Source organism: Amaranthus tricolor, chromosome 10 (assembly GCF_026212465.1).
Source record: "Amaranthus tricolor cultivar Red isolate AtriRed21 chromosome 10, ASM2621246v1, whole genome shotgun sequence".
Taxonomy (NCBI): Eukaryota; Viridiplantae; Streptophyta; class Magnoliopsida; order Caryophyllales; family Amaranthaceae; genus Amaranthus; species Amaranthus tricolor.
Window position 1 is genome coordinate 3,745,935 of NC_080056.1, and position 13,433 is coordinate 3,759,367.

At 28.4% G+C, this 13,433-nt stretch overlaps 1 protein-coding gene across 1 annotated transcript; it reads right to left on the reverse strand.

Annotated features, from left to right (window-relative positions):
• Positions 1-3,337: 3,337 nt before the first annotated feature.
• On the reverse strand, positions 3,338-6,563 carry LOC130825834 (myb-related protein 305-like). Its single transcript, XM_057691277.1, has 3 exons — positions 6,446-6,563; positions 5,524-5,653; positions 3,338-4,644 (listed from the first exon to the last, which is right to left on the reverse strand). Exons 1-3 carry the CDS (start codon positions 6,561-6,563, stop codon positions 4,122-4,124), a joined length of 771 nt encoding a protein of 256 aa, XP_057547260.1. The 3' UTR covers positions 3,338-4,121.
• Positions 6,564-13,433: the final 6,870 nt, after the last annotated feature.

The window sequence follows — 13,433 nt, forward strand, 5'->3', positions numbered from 1 at the left end:
AACATAGTCGATACCCCACATTAACTAGCAATGTAGCGGCCCCGTGAATCGTATCATTGCATTGTATGAGTACCGATCGGATGTGCTCAGTCTGTTTGTTATCATCATATTGTTAAAAGAATCACATAAAAGTATTCTATATGTTATGAGTGTTAAAAGAAGACGTACCAGTAACGTAGATATCGGATGGTAATGTGATCCTGGCTATGCAAATATGGTGTTCGTGAGGCGTAGTATGGAGATACGCCTGTACCAATTCATGTATGCAGCAGAGCTTTGACTGGTGTAGTTATCTCCTTGAACCAATCTAGATGCTTGGTCATTCCACGCACTACCTGCGATCTATGTCGTACGACGTAGTTCTTGTCCCCAGTCCTCCGATCAATCGCATGTAGTTGAGGTTGGGTGTCACAAGCATGCGGAATAACCTGTTCTAAACCGAATTGACGCATGACACGATCCGGGAGATGTAGCTCGACGATGTCAAAGCAAATAAGTGGACAACGCGATCTCCAAATCTCGTGGCCCGATTACATATGTGTGGCAAAGCGTCCATCTTAGCCGTTGTGTAAGGCTGCCATGTCATCTGTAATAGAAATCAATATACTCAGTAATATATACAATTTATTCATAATTAATATAAATAATAAATGTTAATAACCTGCTCGTCCCGTTGTCGATCAAGTGCGTCTCTGTAGTAGACGAGAGTATGTGGGGAGTGGGACCTCGAGAGATATACGCGAAGCCAGCTGCGAACAAACGAACATTACACCGCCACCTGATCAGAATCAATATGCTCATCCTCCTGATCTAAAGAGTCAACCTTGTTGGCATTATGCCTACCTAAGTGACTCGTGGAAAAGGTGTTCATTACACCACCACCAATGCCACGTGAATGAGTTGGAGAGGTAAACTCATCCAAATGCTCATTAAAGTAATTTGGGTTACTTAATATTTCTGTGAATGTATCATAGCCTACACTAGGACCTGATTCTGGAAGTTCCATGCTAGTTATGATTTTCCTTGCATTACTCAAATTTGCAACTAATTCAACATAAACCTCCACTGTCGTTCCAGGGGCTTGTAATGCCGCAAAAGCAAGAGCACTTATGCTTTCATCATTCTTAATCGGGACTAACACATTTTTCCAGTCATCGGATATTTCATCTCTATTTTTAACATAAAAGAGTTGCGATCACAACCAATTACATCATAAACTTTGCTATGAAAATTATGGGTAAAACAAATAGAGAAGCTTTAGAGGAAAATCACGGAGGTGCGTGTTCGTTTTTTTGGTAAGATATGTGCTTTCAGTTGCATGTACAATTTTCCATTTGCAAGTTATGTCTTAAGAAATTGTTTCGTCCACTAATATATAAAGGGCTCACATATTTTTTTCATTAAAATGTTTAATAATTGTCACATTCGTACTCTCTCACAAAATACAATCAGAAACATTACAACTTTTTTGTTTTGTATTTTGATTTTCTCTATCACTATTGAACCCAAAATGTTAGAAAATTTTTTCTTTTATCTTTATAAGAAGAATTTGATCCTTACTATTTATAAATAATTGATTATTTCTCTCCGTGTCAAAATAAATTAATAAAAAAATAATAATTGTTCCATAGAGAATCATAACCTGTGTGATGCTTCATAGTAAACAATGAGATCATTTAACCCCATTTAAATTTATAAATTTAAAAGTTTACTTATTAAAATTGATAAATTAGGCCATTTTATTAATTAAAAATGCAAAATCACGTTAATGATTTTCTAATAATATTAATTTGACTCGTTTAATAAATTTTCTAAATTTATATTAATAACTTCATAAAAATAATTCAAAGCAAACAATATGTAGTTGTGATACCATTGAAGTACACATTGTGATGTGAATGGGAGAATAAAAGCACTTAACATTAATCAAGTGAAAAAGATTTTTAAATTAATTTGATATGATTTTGAGCTCCAAAAGATAAAGATAATTCTTTTCTAATGGATAAGTCCAATCCAATAAGACAAAAAAAAAGGTTCTAGTATCAATAATGGAGGCAAATTAATAAAAAAATTAAGAAAGTTAAATATATTAATTCGAATAAGTTAAGGATGATTATTAAACGTGTACGGAGATGATTAATTGTGAAAAGTGTGAAGAATCTCTTGCAAATATTTATGATAAAAAAGAATTATTTAAATAATTACAACTAAGTAAGTCATTATCATGGATTATGTATTGTTAAATGTGGTTGTGCTTTCTTATGCTATGTAATGTGATTTTTTTGTTATCAATAGAAGTGTATATTTGGATGTTTGAGTGTTTATGACGATTTTGTGTAATGTATTTTGAGTCGAGTTAATTTTGAATTTTGTCAGTTTTATAGGTAAATTTGAATAAATTTAGGTTGTTGTTATAGAGGTGTAAGTATTTAAGAAATCTAAATTAATATTCTTATTATTACAATACAAACAACAATTTATCATCCCAATAATGTATAATTATTTCTGATTGGTCCTTAGTAGTAAATATTATCTTCAATTTTACATAGATAAAAAGATCAACATATAATTTAATGAGTTACTTTATTGTAGTCCATTATGATTCGAAATAAATAACTATAAATTTTTAACCCTATTATCCTATAAATAAGGGAATATATCATTTTAGAAAATAAAAATATAATTATTGTCAAATTTTATTTGAATTTGGTTTCTTTCAACCTAATTTAATTTATGAGATTATTAATTTGTTTTTATAATTTTATAAAATTTACTTCAATGATTTAAGACTCAGGGGCATAAATATTTAAAATGAATTATTTCATCATTATCAACATTATAATCAATATATTTCGTTCATAAAAGCTAAAAGCTATTATAAGCTATTATATGAGTTAAAAAAATGTAAAATTCAGTAAATTATATCATCTGATAATAGGAGATAATTGATAAGTTAGGGCATGCCATATATATTATTTAGGGGGTGGCTGTCTTTAGTTTAGGATGTGCCCCCTTTATGGGACATGTGATACACGCATTAGACAAAACGACAAAAGTGTATCCACTCATTTCAGTTGAAGCTATATATATTATTCTTTTCTTGTGTTGGATTGGATTAGATTTGATTAAAACAAGTGAAGGATTTTATAAAGTGTAAAATCTATTCCTCCTTCAAATCTATTTTCCATTTTTTAAAAAAATATGCAATTTCGCATTAAAATATTATATTTGTTTCTATTGAAGTAAGATATGACTTAAATTTTTACTTTATATGTTAATTATCGTGTTATTAATTTCACAATAATTATGTATTTGTTGCGTTTAACTAATTATTTAATTATATTATTAAAATTAGGTCTTATCTCAATTACTGTGGAATCACTTTACTTATCTCAATTTGAGGGGAATTTCCTATGCAATACATAATATTTTCAAGCTAGTTGACATCTAAAATCTTTCATTATGTGCAACAAAACATTAGGCATGCATAATAACTAAATCATTCCCCCGCTCAAAAAAATGCATATATACAAGATTTGTAATTTTTTTATTATTGGATAGACTAAATGGTTGAAAGAGATTCAAATTTAAAACCTCATATAAAAAGACGGTATTTGATCCAACTGAAACAAGATCCAATTCTTAAGACTTGAAAACTTAAATATTAAAAATATATTAAGCTTGTACCACATTTTTGCTAGAAACATTCTATTTTACATATCATCATTACAATTTTATCAATTGATGATCAATTGAAAGTTGAAACTATATAATAAAAATTCAATTCTCAACATCTATAAGAAGGAACAATTCATCGCCTCTTCTCCTTACTTGTGGAGAATTATCTAACAATAATCTTATCCTGATTAAATAAAAAAAAATAATACGAAAACATAATTAAGTTTGATTATCTAATCTTTGCATGGTCATCAACGGTGCTAATTTAATTTATAACACTTGTTTATAAAACTTTAATACAAACTTTCATCCTCATAGTCGAATCAGAGTTGGATCTCATCACCTACAGGATATAATTAATTCATCGTATATTCTTACCATTTATAGAAACTTACCCTTACCCCGAAATAAAATACAAACTCATCGATTACAAACAACAAAAATCAAAAGTCATGACCAAAACGATAATTATCAGCACTAAAATCACGCACACCAGCTGATCTTGCACATAAAATACTCCATTGAAAATCATCAAAATTCCAGAAATTAGCACCATTATTATCCCAACAGCCAAGAACATCATTTTCATTATTAGAACCTTCTTCAGATGATGAAGAGATCAAAACCCCTTGTTCTTGATCACTTACTATATCAGTAGTACTAGGATTATTTATCCAATCATTACATGTTTCCAGTACTTGAGGAACTGAATTGACGGCTGTTAACTTGTTTTCATTGTCGTCCAAAAGAAGAGACATGATTTTTTTCATGTCTAAGGACATAAATCGTTGTTGTTGTTGTCGTTGTTGTTCTTGTTGAAATTGTTGTTTTCTTAATTGATGTGTTTTTGATTTTTCTGGGCTTTTGTTTGGTGATGTTTTTTCCTTTTTCTTAAAATGAGTCCGCCAATAATTTTTAATTTCGTTATCTGTTCTTCCTGGTAAACTTCGAGCAATAGTGGACCACCTGTTACAATTAATTTTAAATTATAAAAAAAATGAATTTATTGAAATTTATTATTAAGTTTGACATTTTATACTAACGGTTACAAAATATATATATATATATATATATATATATATATATATATATATATATATATATATATATATATATATATATATATATATATATATATATATATATATATATATATATATATATATATATATATATATATAAGTTCAAGTGAAAACCATTCTTATATGAGAACCATAAAAAAGTGTTACTTTTTTCAGTAAAATGTGTTACTTTGCATTTATATTTTTTCCTGACAGTTACACTTTTTTGGTAAAAAGTACCAGATTTTTTTAAAAACAAAAGTAACACAGTTTTTGTGCAAAAGTAGCACCTTTTTTGTAAAAGGATAACACATTTTTTGATTCTCACGATTCGCATATACCCGTGATTTGCATCTGAACGCGACCTTATATATATATATATATATATATATATATATATATATATATATATGATATTGTAGTGGAAATTTAGATCGTATAAATTTTCTAATTAATAGTATGATGGATCTTTATACCCTAAGGCTGAAGGGGTCTGATCCCATCGAAATTTTTTAGATCAAACTTTTCATTGACAGATCAGATGCAATTTAATTGTTAAAATTATAATTTTTGAAAACATCAAGAGTTTTAAAATACTCAAAATGACACAAAATCCGTCATTGCTTTTAATTAATTAATTATAATTGATCATATAAAATATCTTGTTTATAGAGGTAAATTGTCAAACTGGTAAGAACTGAATTTAAAACTGAAAAAGACGATACTTATTTTAAATGGGAAATTAAAAACTCCATTTTTGATTAATGAAGATTTAAAAGCTTACCTATTGCCCCACTTAGCATGAAGGTCAAGGATGATACTTTCTTCATGAGGAGTAATTTGGCCCCTTTTGAGATCAGGTCTTAAGTAGTTTACCCACCTCAATCTACAACTTTTTCCATTCCTTCTCAATCCTATACACATTAATACTACGTATTCATTAAATGATATAGGCAATTAAATGAATGAAAATTTTAAATTAAAAACCTAATTATTTTATTTTAAAAGTATATATATATTCATAATTTATTATATTAAATTATATCAAAATTAATTAATTAATGACATGATATATTATGAGATTAATGTTTAAAAGTAATTAATTAGAATGGAAAAAACGACGAGTCTATATTTTGCTATGTGGTATCGTGCATGAGATGCATTGACATCTAGTTTTAGCAAAATATTTTTCTCTCATTATTTTGATATTACTTACTTATTTATATATAATATATCAATATGTCACGTTTATAAAAAAAAATGATTTGTTTTAGGATTTTGTTTATTTTTCTTTCCAATTCATCTCTAATTATATGTATATTTATTAATAATAATAACTAAGGATTGGAGTTTAATTTACTAGTTTATTCGTTTCTTTTAATTGAAATTGCTATGATTTAGCCAAGAGAAAATCTAGGCCCCAGCTTAATTAGGTCATGGCTTGGATCATTTAATTACTACAATATCTATTAATATTAAATTAGTTAATACATAACACAAAAAACTATAGCTGTTCAGTTGATTTTATACACATGTATATATAAGTGTTTAAACATACCCTAAACACGTATCTTGTACGCATCCATAGAAATAGAATGCATGCATGCTTTTTAATTTATACTTGGAACACCATTTATTTACTATTTTACCAAGTACTCTAAAAAATTAAAGACGCTACGAAAAAAAGATGCAAATAACAAATTTACCAGTAAGCCTAGCAACAGAATTCCATCTTCCTTCACCATGAAATTTGACATACTCAATGAGCAATCTATCTTCCTCAGCAGTCCAAGGTCCTTTCCTCCACCCACCTTCTTCTATCATTCCCCAATTCATCCCCATATTATATGTTCCCATCATTCCTCCCGATTTTGCTCTTTTCTCGATTTATCCTATATTTAATATAATTTTTATGCAACTTATTTGCTTAAATTTTGTACTTCCTAAATTATGTTACACCTCTAGGCTATTATTTGTTGCATATTTATACCACTTAACTACACCTCTTTTCTTCCCATATGTCACTTTCATTTGTCTTTAAGAATATAAATAAATTAGCACATTTTTTATTCCAAATTTATGGCATTTACTAACAAAAGAACAATATGGTGTTCTAATATAGTGCCCATTACCCTTTTCTAATGTGGATGTGATCTTATGTTATCTTTTTGGACCCTTTTTGTTCCCTTTTTATTTTTTTATATATTTTTTTATTTTTATTTCAAATTTAATTTGGTGTTTGTGAGAGCATGATTATTTTCACCTAATTAATTTAATTTCTTATCTAAATAGAACAAAAACTAAAATAATTTATTTATTATCTATAGATGAGATGGATTCCTTTGCAAGAATTTTATCTTTTGTGTATAATAAGCTTCCATCACTTTTCATGAAGTTATTTTTAGTGTTCTCATTATTATTTAAAAGCAAGGGTTTTAAGTGTACAAACTAGCACAACAAAAAGGGTTTTAAAATTTTCATTTCCAAAAAAGGGATCAGAAATTTATGCAAATAATTTATGCCAACTTTTGTACTACACTAGAAATTTCTTGCTCGAACTTTATAATTTTATATTTTGTAGGGAAAACCAAACTTCAATTAAATATCGATCCACACTATATTTTTGATGAAACAAGATATATAGAACATATCATTAATATAAAGTTTTTAAACACTTAGCTTATGCTATATTTTAGATGTCCCTTTTATGTTTTTAATATGTTTTTTCAATTATAATATTTTAATTTAGATGCCTTTTTTTTTTAAATACTTATAAAGTTATAATATATTTTGTGAGAATTATATTTAATATATATATTGTGTAATTTTAATTTAATTTTAAAATTTTAGGGGAATTTAAGTTGATTTAGGCTCAAATGCTTCAATCATGATCGATTAGAGTCATTTGATCAATGATATTAATATTGACTTGTGTAAAGTAGTAACATATAATAACATAGAATAATATAGTCAAGTTGGTTCAACGCGTACATATATGGAGAGATAAGTGTACGACGATATATATATATATATATATATATATATATATATATATATATATATATATATATATATATATATATATATATATATATATATATATATATATATATATATATATATATATATATATATATATATATATATATATATATATATATATATATATACACACACATATATATATATATATATATATATATATATATATATATATATATATATATATATATATATATATATATTACTTTTTTGATCTGAATATTATTATGTATATATATATATATATAATAGACTATATTTAATATTAATAGGATTTTTAATCAAATAATTCGGATTATGAAGTTAAGTAGACCTCGGTCTAGATTCCACCTAGCTAGGTTAAGGTTAGGGAAGGATAATGAAGAATTTGATGGCTAAAAGGTAATTAGTATAGGTTTAGGGTCTTATCATACTGCTAAACTAGCTAATTATACATCCAGATACAAAGAATTAATAGCTATAAACCACTGTCTATATAAAAAAATAATAATAATTGTGTTATATATACCATTCTAAAGCCATGAAAACTACAACATTTCCAATCAGATTCCAGCAGGTGTAATGTGCTTTCTTCTTATATCCAACCACTACCATTTTTAGATGAATCACCCACAAGATCTGTTTCTAACTATATTATATTAAAACGAATCATGGTTCATATTATATTCTGTATATTTCGCTCATAAAAAGTATAATTAAATTTCGAAAAAGTTTGATGATGCAGATTTTAAGAAAACAATTCAACCAAAAACTTTAAGTTAAGGTCTCAGAATATATTATATATTCTGACACATCTCTTCACACGAGAGCCCTTTAGGCTATGTGGATGTAGCGGAAACCCTCCTCATAAAACTGGCAGGCTGACATTCTTCACTTTAAGCGAGAAGTGGTTGAAATTCAACCCGTGAGACTATGACCTCTTATTATTCGGGCTCTGATACCATATCAACTAACTCAATTAAAAATTTATTTTATGATTAAAGTCTTAGGATATATAATATAATTTTTAAACCTATATATACCTTAGCTTATCCAAAAAAAAAGATAAGAAGGTTCGTTGCCTCCCTAGTGAGACTCTCAACTCGCAAATGAACTCAAAAAACCTCAAATACGATCATCATCATACTTAGTATATTCCGCTCATAGAAAACTATGATGAGGCTCTACAGAGCATGACATAGATAAGAAAGATGAAATCTTTGATAGAATTAAATAAAAGATTCTTTTGGGATTTAAAAATTAGAAAAAAAGACGTAAAGGGAGGATTATTACATCACCATGAACAGGTGGTTCGTGTATGTTAGAGAATAGAGATCTGATCATCTTCAATCAATGAATGAGTTTAGTGGATGTTTAGTCCTCCTACCAACTTTTTTAGGACTTGGTACAGTAGAATTTTTGATGGAATTAACTGTCTATTCTAACCTTTTTTCATGACTTATAATGTAAATTATACATTTTTTTAACTTTAATATCATATGTTAATACCTTGTTAGATATTTAGGTTTTTACAAATTTTTTGTATATGACGGTTTCACCGTGAGACTTACATCATATTTAAGTTAAATATCTAAATAATAAGAATTTTTAACTTATGGACTTCTTGTTTTGTGATTATCTCACCGTGAGACGGTCTCATACAAGACAGGCCGGTATGTGTTTTTTTAGGAGAAATAATAATATCTTGAGTTCCCCATTTAGAAATTAAATAAATATTTTTATTTATTTCAATTTTAAAAAAAATAAGTTTATTTATTTCATTTTGGGTTTGCTCTAAATTTGCACTAATAAACGAAACAACAAAAAAAACTTCAAATTTGCGTCCAGCTAACGGACGTACGTACTTTGGCTTGAGGTGGCCTAAAAACATTAACTTTTTTTCATAAAGTATTACTTAAATTAAAAGATAGTACTAGATTAAAGCTAGAAAAGTACATAAATTTTTAAATAAAACAATCAGCAAATTATTTCTATTAAGTTGATCCATATACATACTTAGTATGTTAAAGTGATCAATTAGAGAAATCAACTAATTATATGCCCCTCTCATGGTGAGGCGGTCTCATTTAAGACGAGCCGAGAAATGTATGAGAATCGGATCTTATCTCAGTTGGAGTGAATATTGCATTTCTCTGGTGAAGTGCTTTCTTGCTAATGGCAAGGTTTGATCGCTAACAGCTTGTGTGAAAGACTGAAAGGTGACTATCTAATCAACTCAACTAAATTTATATTTTACTCGTTATTGCAATACTATTAAATTATAACATTTTTTAAGTGTTGTCAGTTGCATATCCATCCAGACTATCCATTAAATCCAACCATGCTAAAAAATAACTTTAAATTTTGCATTCTTTTACAAAGGAAACAAATCAAACATAGATAACAAATCCGTGTTACGTACGGATACTCTGATTAATAAAGAGATTATAGAGTATTAATGGAGAATTAGTAGGATATATTATAATCAAAACATGAGATTTAACTTTAATCTTTTGGATTTGATCTTGGGATTTGGTGTTATACAATAATCTCATGAACTTAGAAAAAGGCCAAAAGATGTCATGCACGGCACTTAGCTTCATCTCATTATTATCATCACTTTTCTAAGGATGTTGTTTTCAAATTGGATTAGGATTAAAGATATTTAGAATGCTAAGTTATATTTTATTGTGAAACTATTCACTTAACCCAAAAGGAATTTGGGATATAATTAAGTGTAAATTGTATTAATATATTTGATTATTGGTATTAATTGATGACAATTAATAATAATGAAAAGTTAGGTGATTAATAATCTATTAATAACTATAAATTTAATGGTCATATTTATTCTATTTAATCAGTAACAAATTCTTCAGAAACTTTATTGTTCCAATGCATTACCGTTTGGGGCAGTGGTATAAGATGATTATAATGACAAATTGTGAACAATTCATATGATCGTTAAAGTTTTATTAACATGAGTATGATACTTCATGAAAATTTACGCTGTAAATTGTTTTCTATACCACTATTTTGTAGTATCAATAACTAAATGGATTGTATAATCTGATTGGTACAAACATTATAATATATAAATTGTGTTCTAGAACTCTTTTTTTGTTCTTCTTTTGGTGCATAAAGTATGCACCCATGGCCATTTCATATAATGATATTGCTTCTCATCCAAAAGGGAAAAACTAGGAATCAAAATGAGAAACTTTAGTGGCAGGCAAAAGTAATAGAGGATCCAAGCTTAGCTGGCCTGCATCACAATGCTTCCTCTCTCAACAATAAGCAAATATGTTTAGGGAGACTTTGGGTGTATATTACAACTTTGGGTGGAATTAACAGTGTATTTATTTGGATAATGGATAATAGGTTTGAGATTTTTTTAATTAGATGACTCACTATATTTTTAAGTTGAGAGACTTTTTGACCGCATTTTTTTATGAGTATTGAATGTCGCCTTTTTTTTCTTTTCATATCTTGATCATAGTTTTTATGGATGAAATATATTAGGATGATGATAATAATGAATTAATAGATTTGAGAATTCAAACTTATTTATATATGAACTACTTTTAAATTTTTTTTTTATGAAAACAAAGGAGGAGGAATTAACATAAGCGTATTTATAGCATATGTAATAACACTCAAAAATTTAACTATTGATGTCCAATGGAGTATCACCTCCAAGTCATTTGACTCTCATTCTCATTCATGGCTCAATTTTGTGTGGACTTTATCAATTTTATGTCTGTGGAACATTTAGAGTATATAGACCTAGATTTGTATATACTACATACTTAATATAGTAGTGAGACTTTATCAATTTGACTCGCCTGGTCGATCCACTGACCAGAACTCACTGGGTGCTTGCTGCTTGTTGGTTCGATCGAGCCCTATACGCTCGGCCAGTCGAGCCATCTTCAAGACCCTTCAATCTTCGTTCCTTCTCATCATTTAGGCACTCTAATCCACCCTCATCAATCACTTTATTGATTGACCCAAAGCATAAGCTTTCATACTTTCTTGCACTCACCACTTCGCTCTCAAAAGTGCAAGCCTAGGAGTACGCTACGAGGTGGTCGAACTCGCCTCCATCATGTTGAGATTTGAGGCTTGACTTAACAGTCATGATATCAATCTTATTTCGTGCTTTGTATTTTTTTGAGAAGTATTTCACATAAGAGTTATGACTTCTCTTCACAGTCTCTTTGAATCTGCATCGTCTCAAGTTTTATGAATGTGTCTAGAAGCTAGAGAGAATATCTTAATTATATTTGTCACATAAATAACTCAACTAAAAGTCTAAGTAAATGATATAATGAAGCTCCATAATACGTCAAATGATATTTATTATATTCTAGTTAAAATCTTGTTTGTACCTTTAAATTAATAAAAAGTTGATCATAAAAAAGTTTTTTTGTTAATAGTTGTTCATTACTATTTGATATCACATCTCAAAAATAGTAAAGCAATGTATTAATTTATAAGAAAAATAAGATGATTGCAGTAGAACAAGCATAATCACTAACTTACTAAGAGAATTACGTTAAATTTTCAATATTATTTCCAGTATTTAATTATGAAGCGGATCGTTAGTGTAACAACTCCTACCAAAGATGTCCCTACAACATTGGAGGTAAAAAAAATTGCCCACAAATGATATAATAAGAAACATTTTAGAACCGAAAGTTTGACTTTGTGGAATTGGAGTTGACCGTGGCCATCAAGGAAGGTAAAAAGTGTATTCTTTTAGTTGATACCACGCACAAATAAGAGGATATGGTCATTACTCATTACTAAGTAATGACCCATCTCAATTGGTACATTGATGGAGAAGTGGAGTAGTCAATTTACTTTGACTATACCTATATTCCCTTCTATCTTGTCTGGTAGGGAAGCTACATCTAGCATCACCAATGGTGCTCTATAGAGCACTTTGATCAACCTTTTCCATGCTAGATTGCCCATGCAATGATATATTAGGCTTAGACTCTTGCTAGGGAGGAATCCAAGTATTAGTATTGGATGGGTCGAATATGTACCTCTACGAGCATCACCAATATTAATTAGGTGTTTAGCAATATGACCTGAGTCATGATCTATGTAAATCCGAACCTAGTTAGATTGAAGTTTTAATAATTGGAGTCACCATAGTCAATATTGTTACTTATCGAAGTTCATACCAACTTAACTACTCTCTAGGTATATGATTGTATACAAATTTTAACTCTCACTAGCCATAAATTTATTATAGTAGTTATTACTTCTCTTCTGTTTAAAATTATTCAACCATATAAACATTAAATTGAAAATAAATTAGGTAATCATTATGTTACAAATATTAGACCAAATTCCCTCGTGGATCTTGTCATAATCTTTCTTTTACTCACAAATGTAGGTTGAAAATTGATGAAAGTTGGTTACCAATACCATATAAATTTGGTGACGGATAAGAATTAATTGGAGTTGACCTAATTACTCCATTATTGCAAAAACTAATCATGGGTCAAAGTGTACATATATAGGATCAACATATATAGGATCAAACAAGCCCTAAAAATAGTTATTTTAGTATGATATTAGACGATTCAAATCACTTGACTTTTCTTGTTACACATTGACCACAACATGTAAAATAAGCTTAAAAGATAAATAGTACAC

Bases quoted from the DNA above. Each gene is read 5' to 3' on its own strand.
- LOC130825834 (XM_057691277.1), bottom strand. From the start codon at position 6,563: ATGATAGAAGAAGGTGGGTGGAGGAAAGGACCTTGGACTGCTGAGGAA. The intron at 5,654-6,445 runs GTAAATTTGTTA...TAATGTGTATAG, and splicing joins TTCTGTTGCTAGGCTTACTG to GATTGAGAAGGAATGGAAAA. The intron at 4,645-5,523 runs GTAAGCTTTTAA...TAATTGTAACAG, and splicing joins CATGCTAAGTGGGGCAATAG to GTGGTCCACTATTGCTCGAA.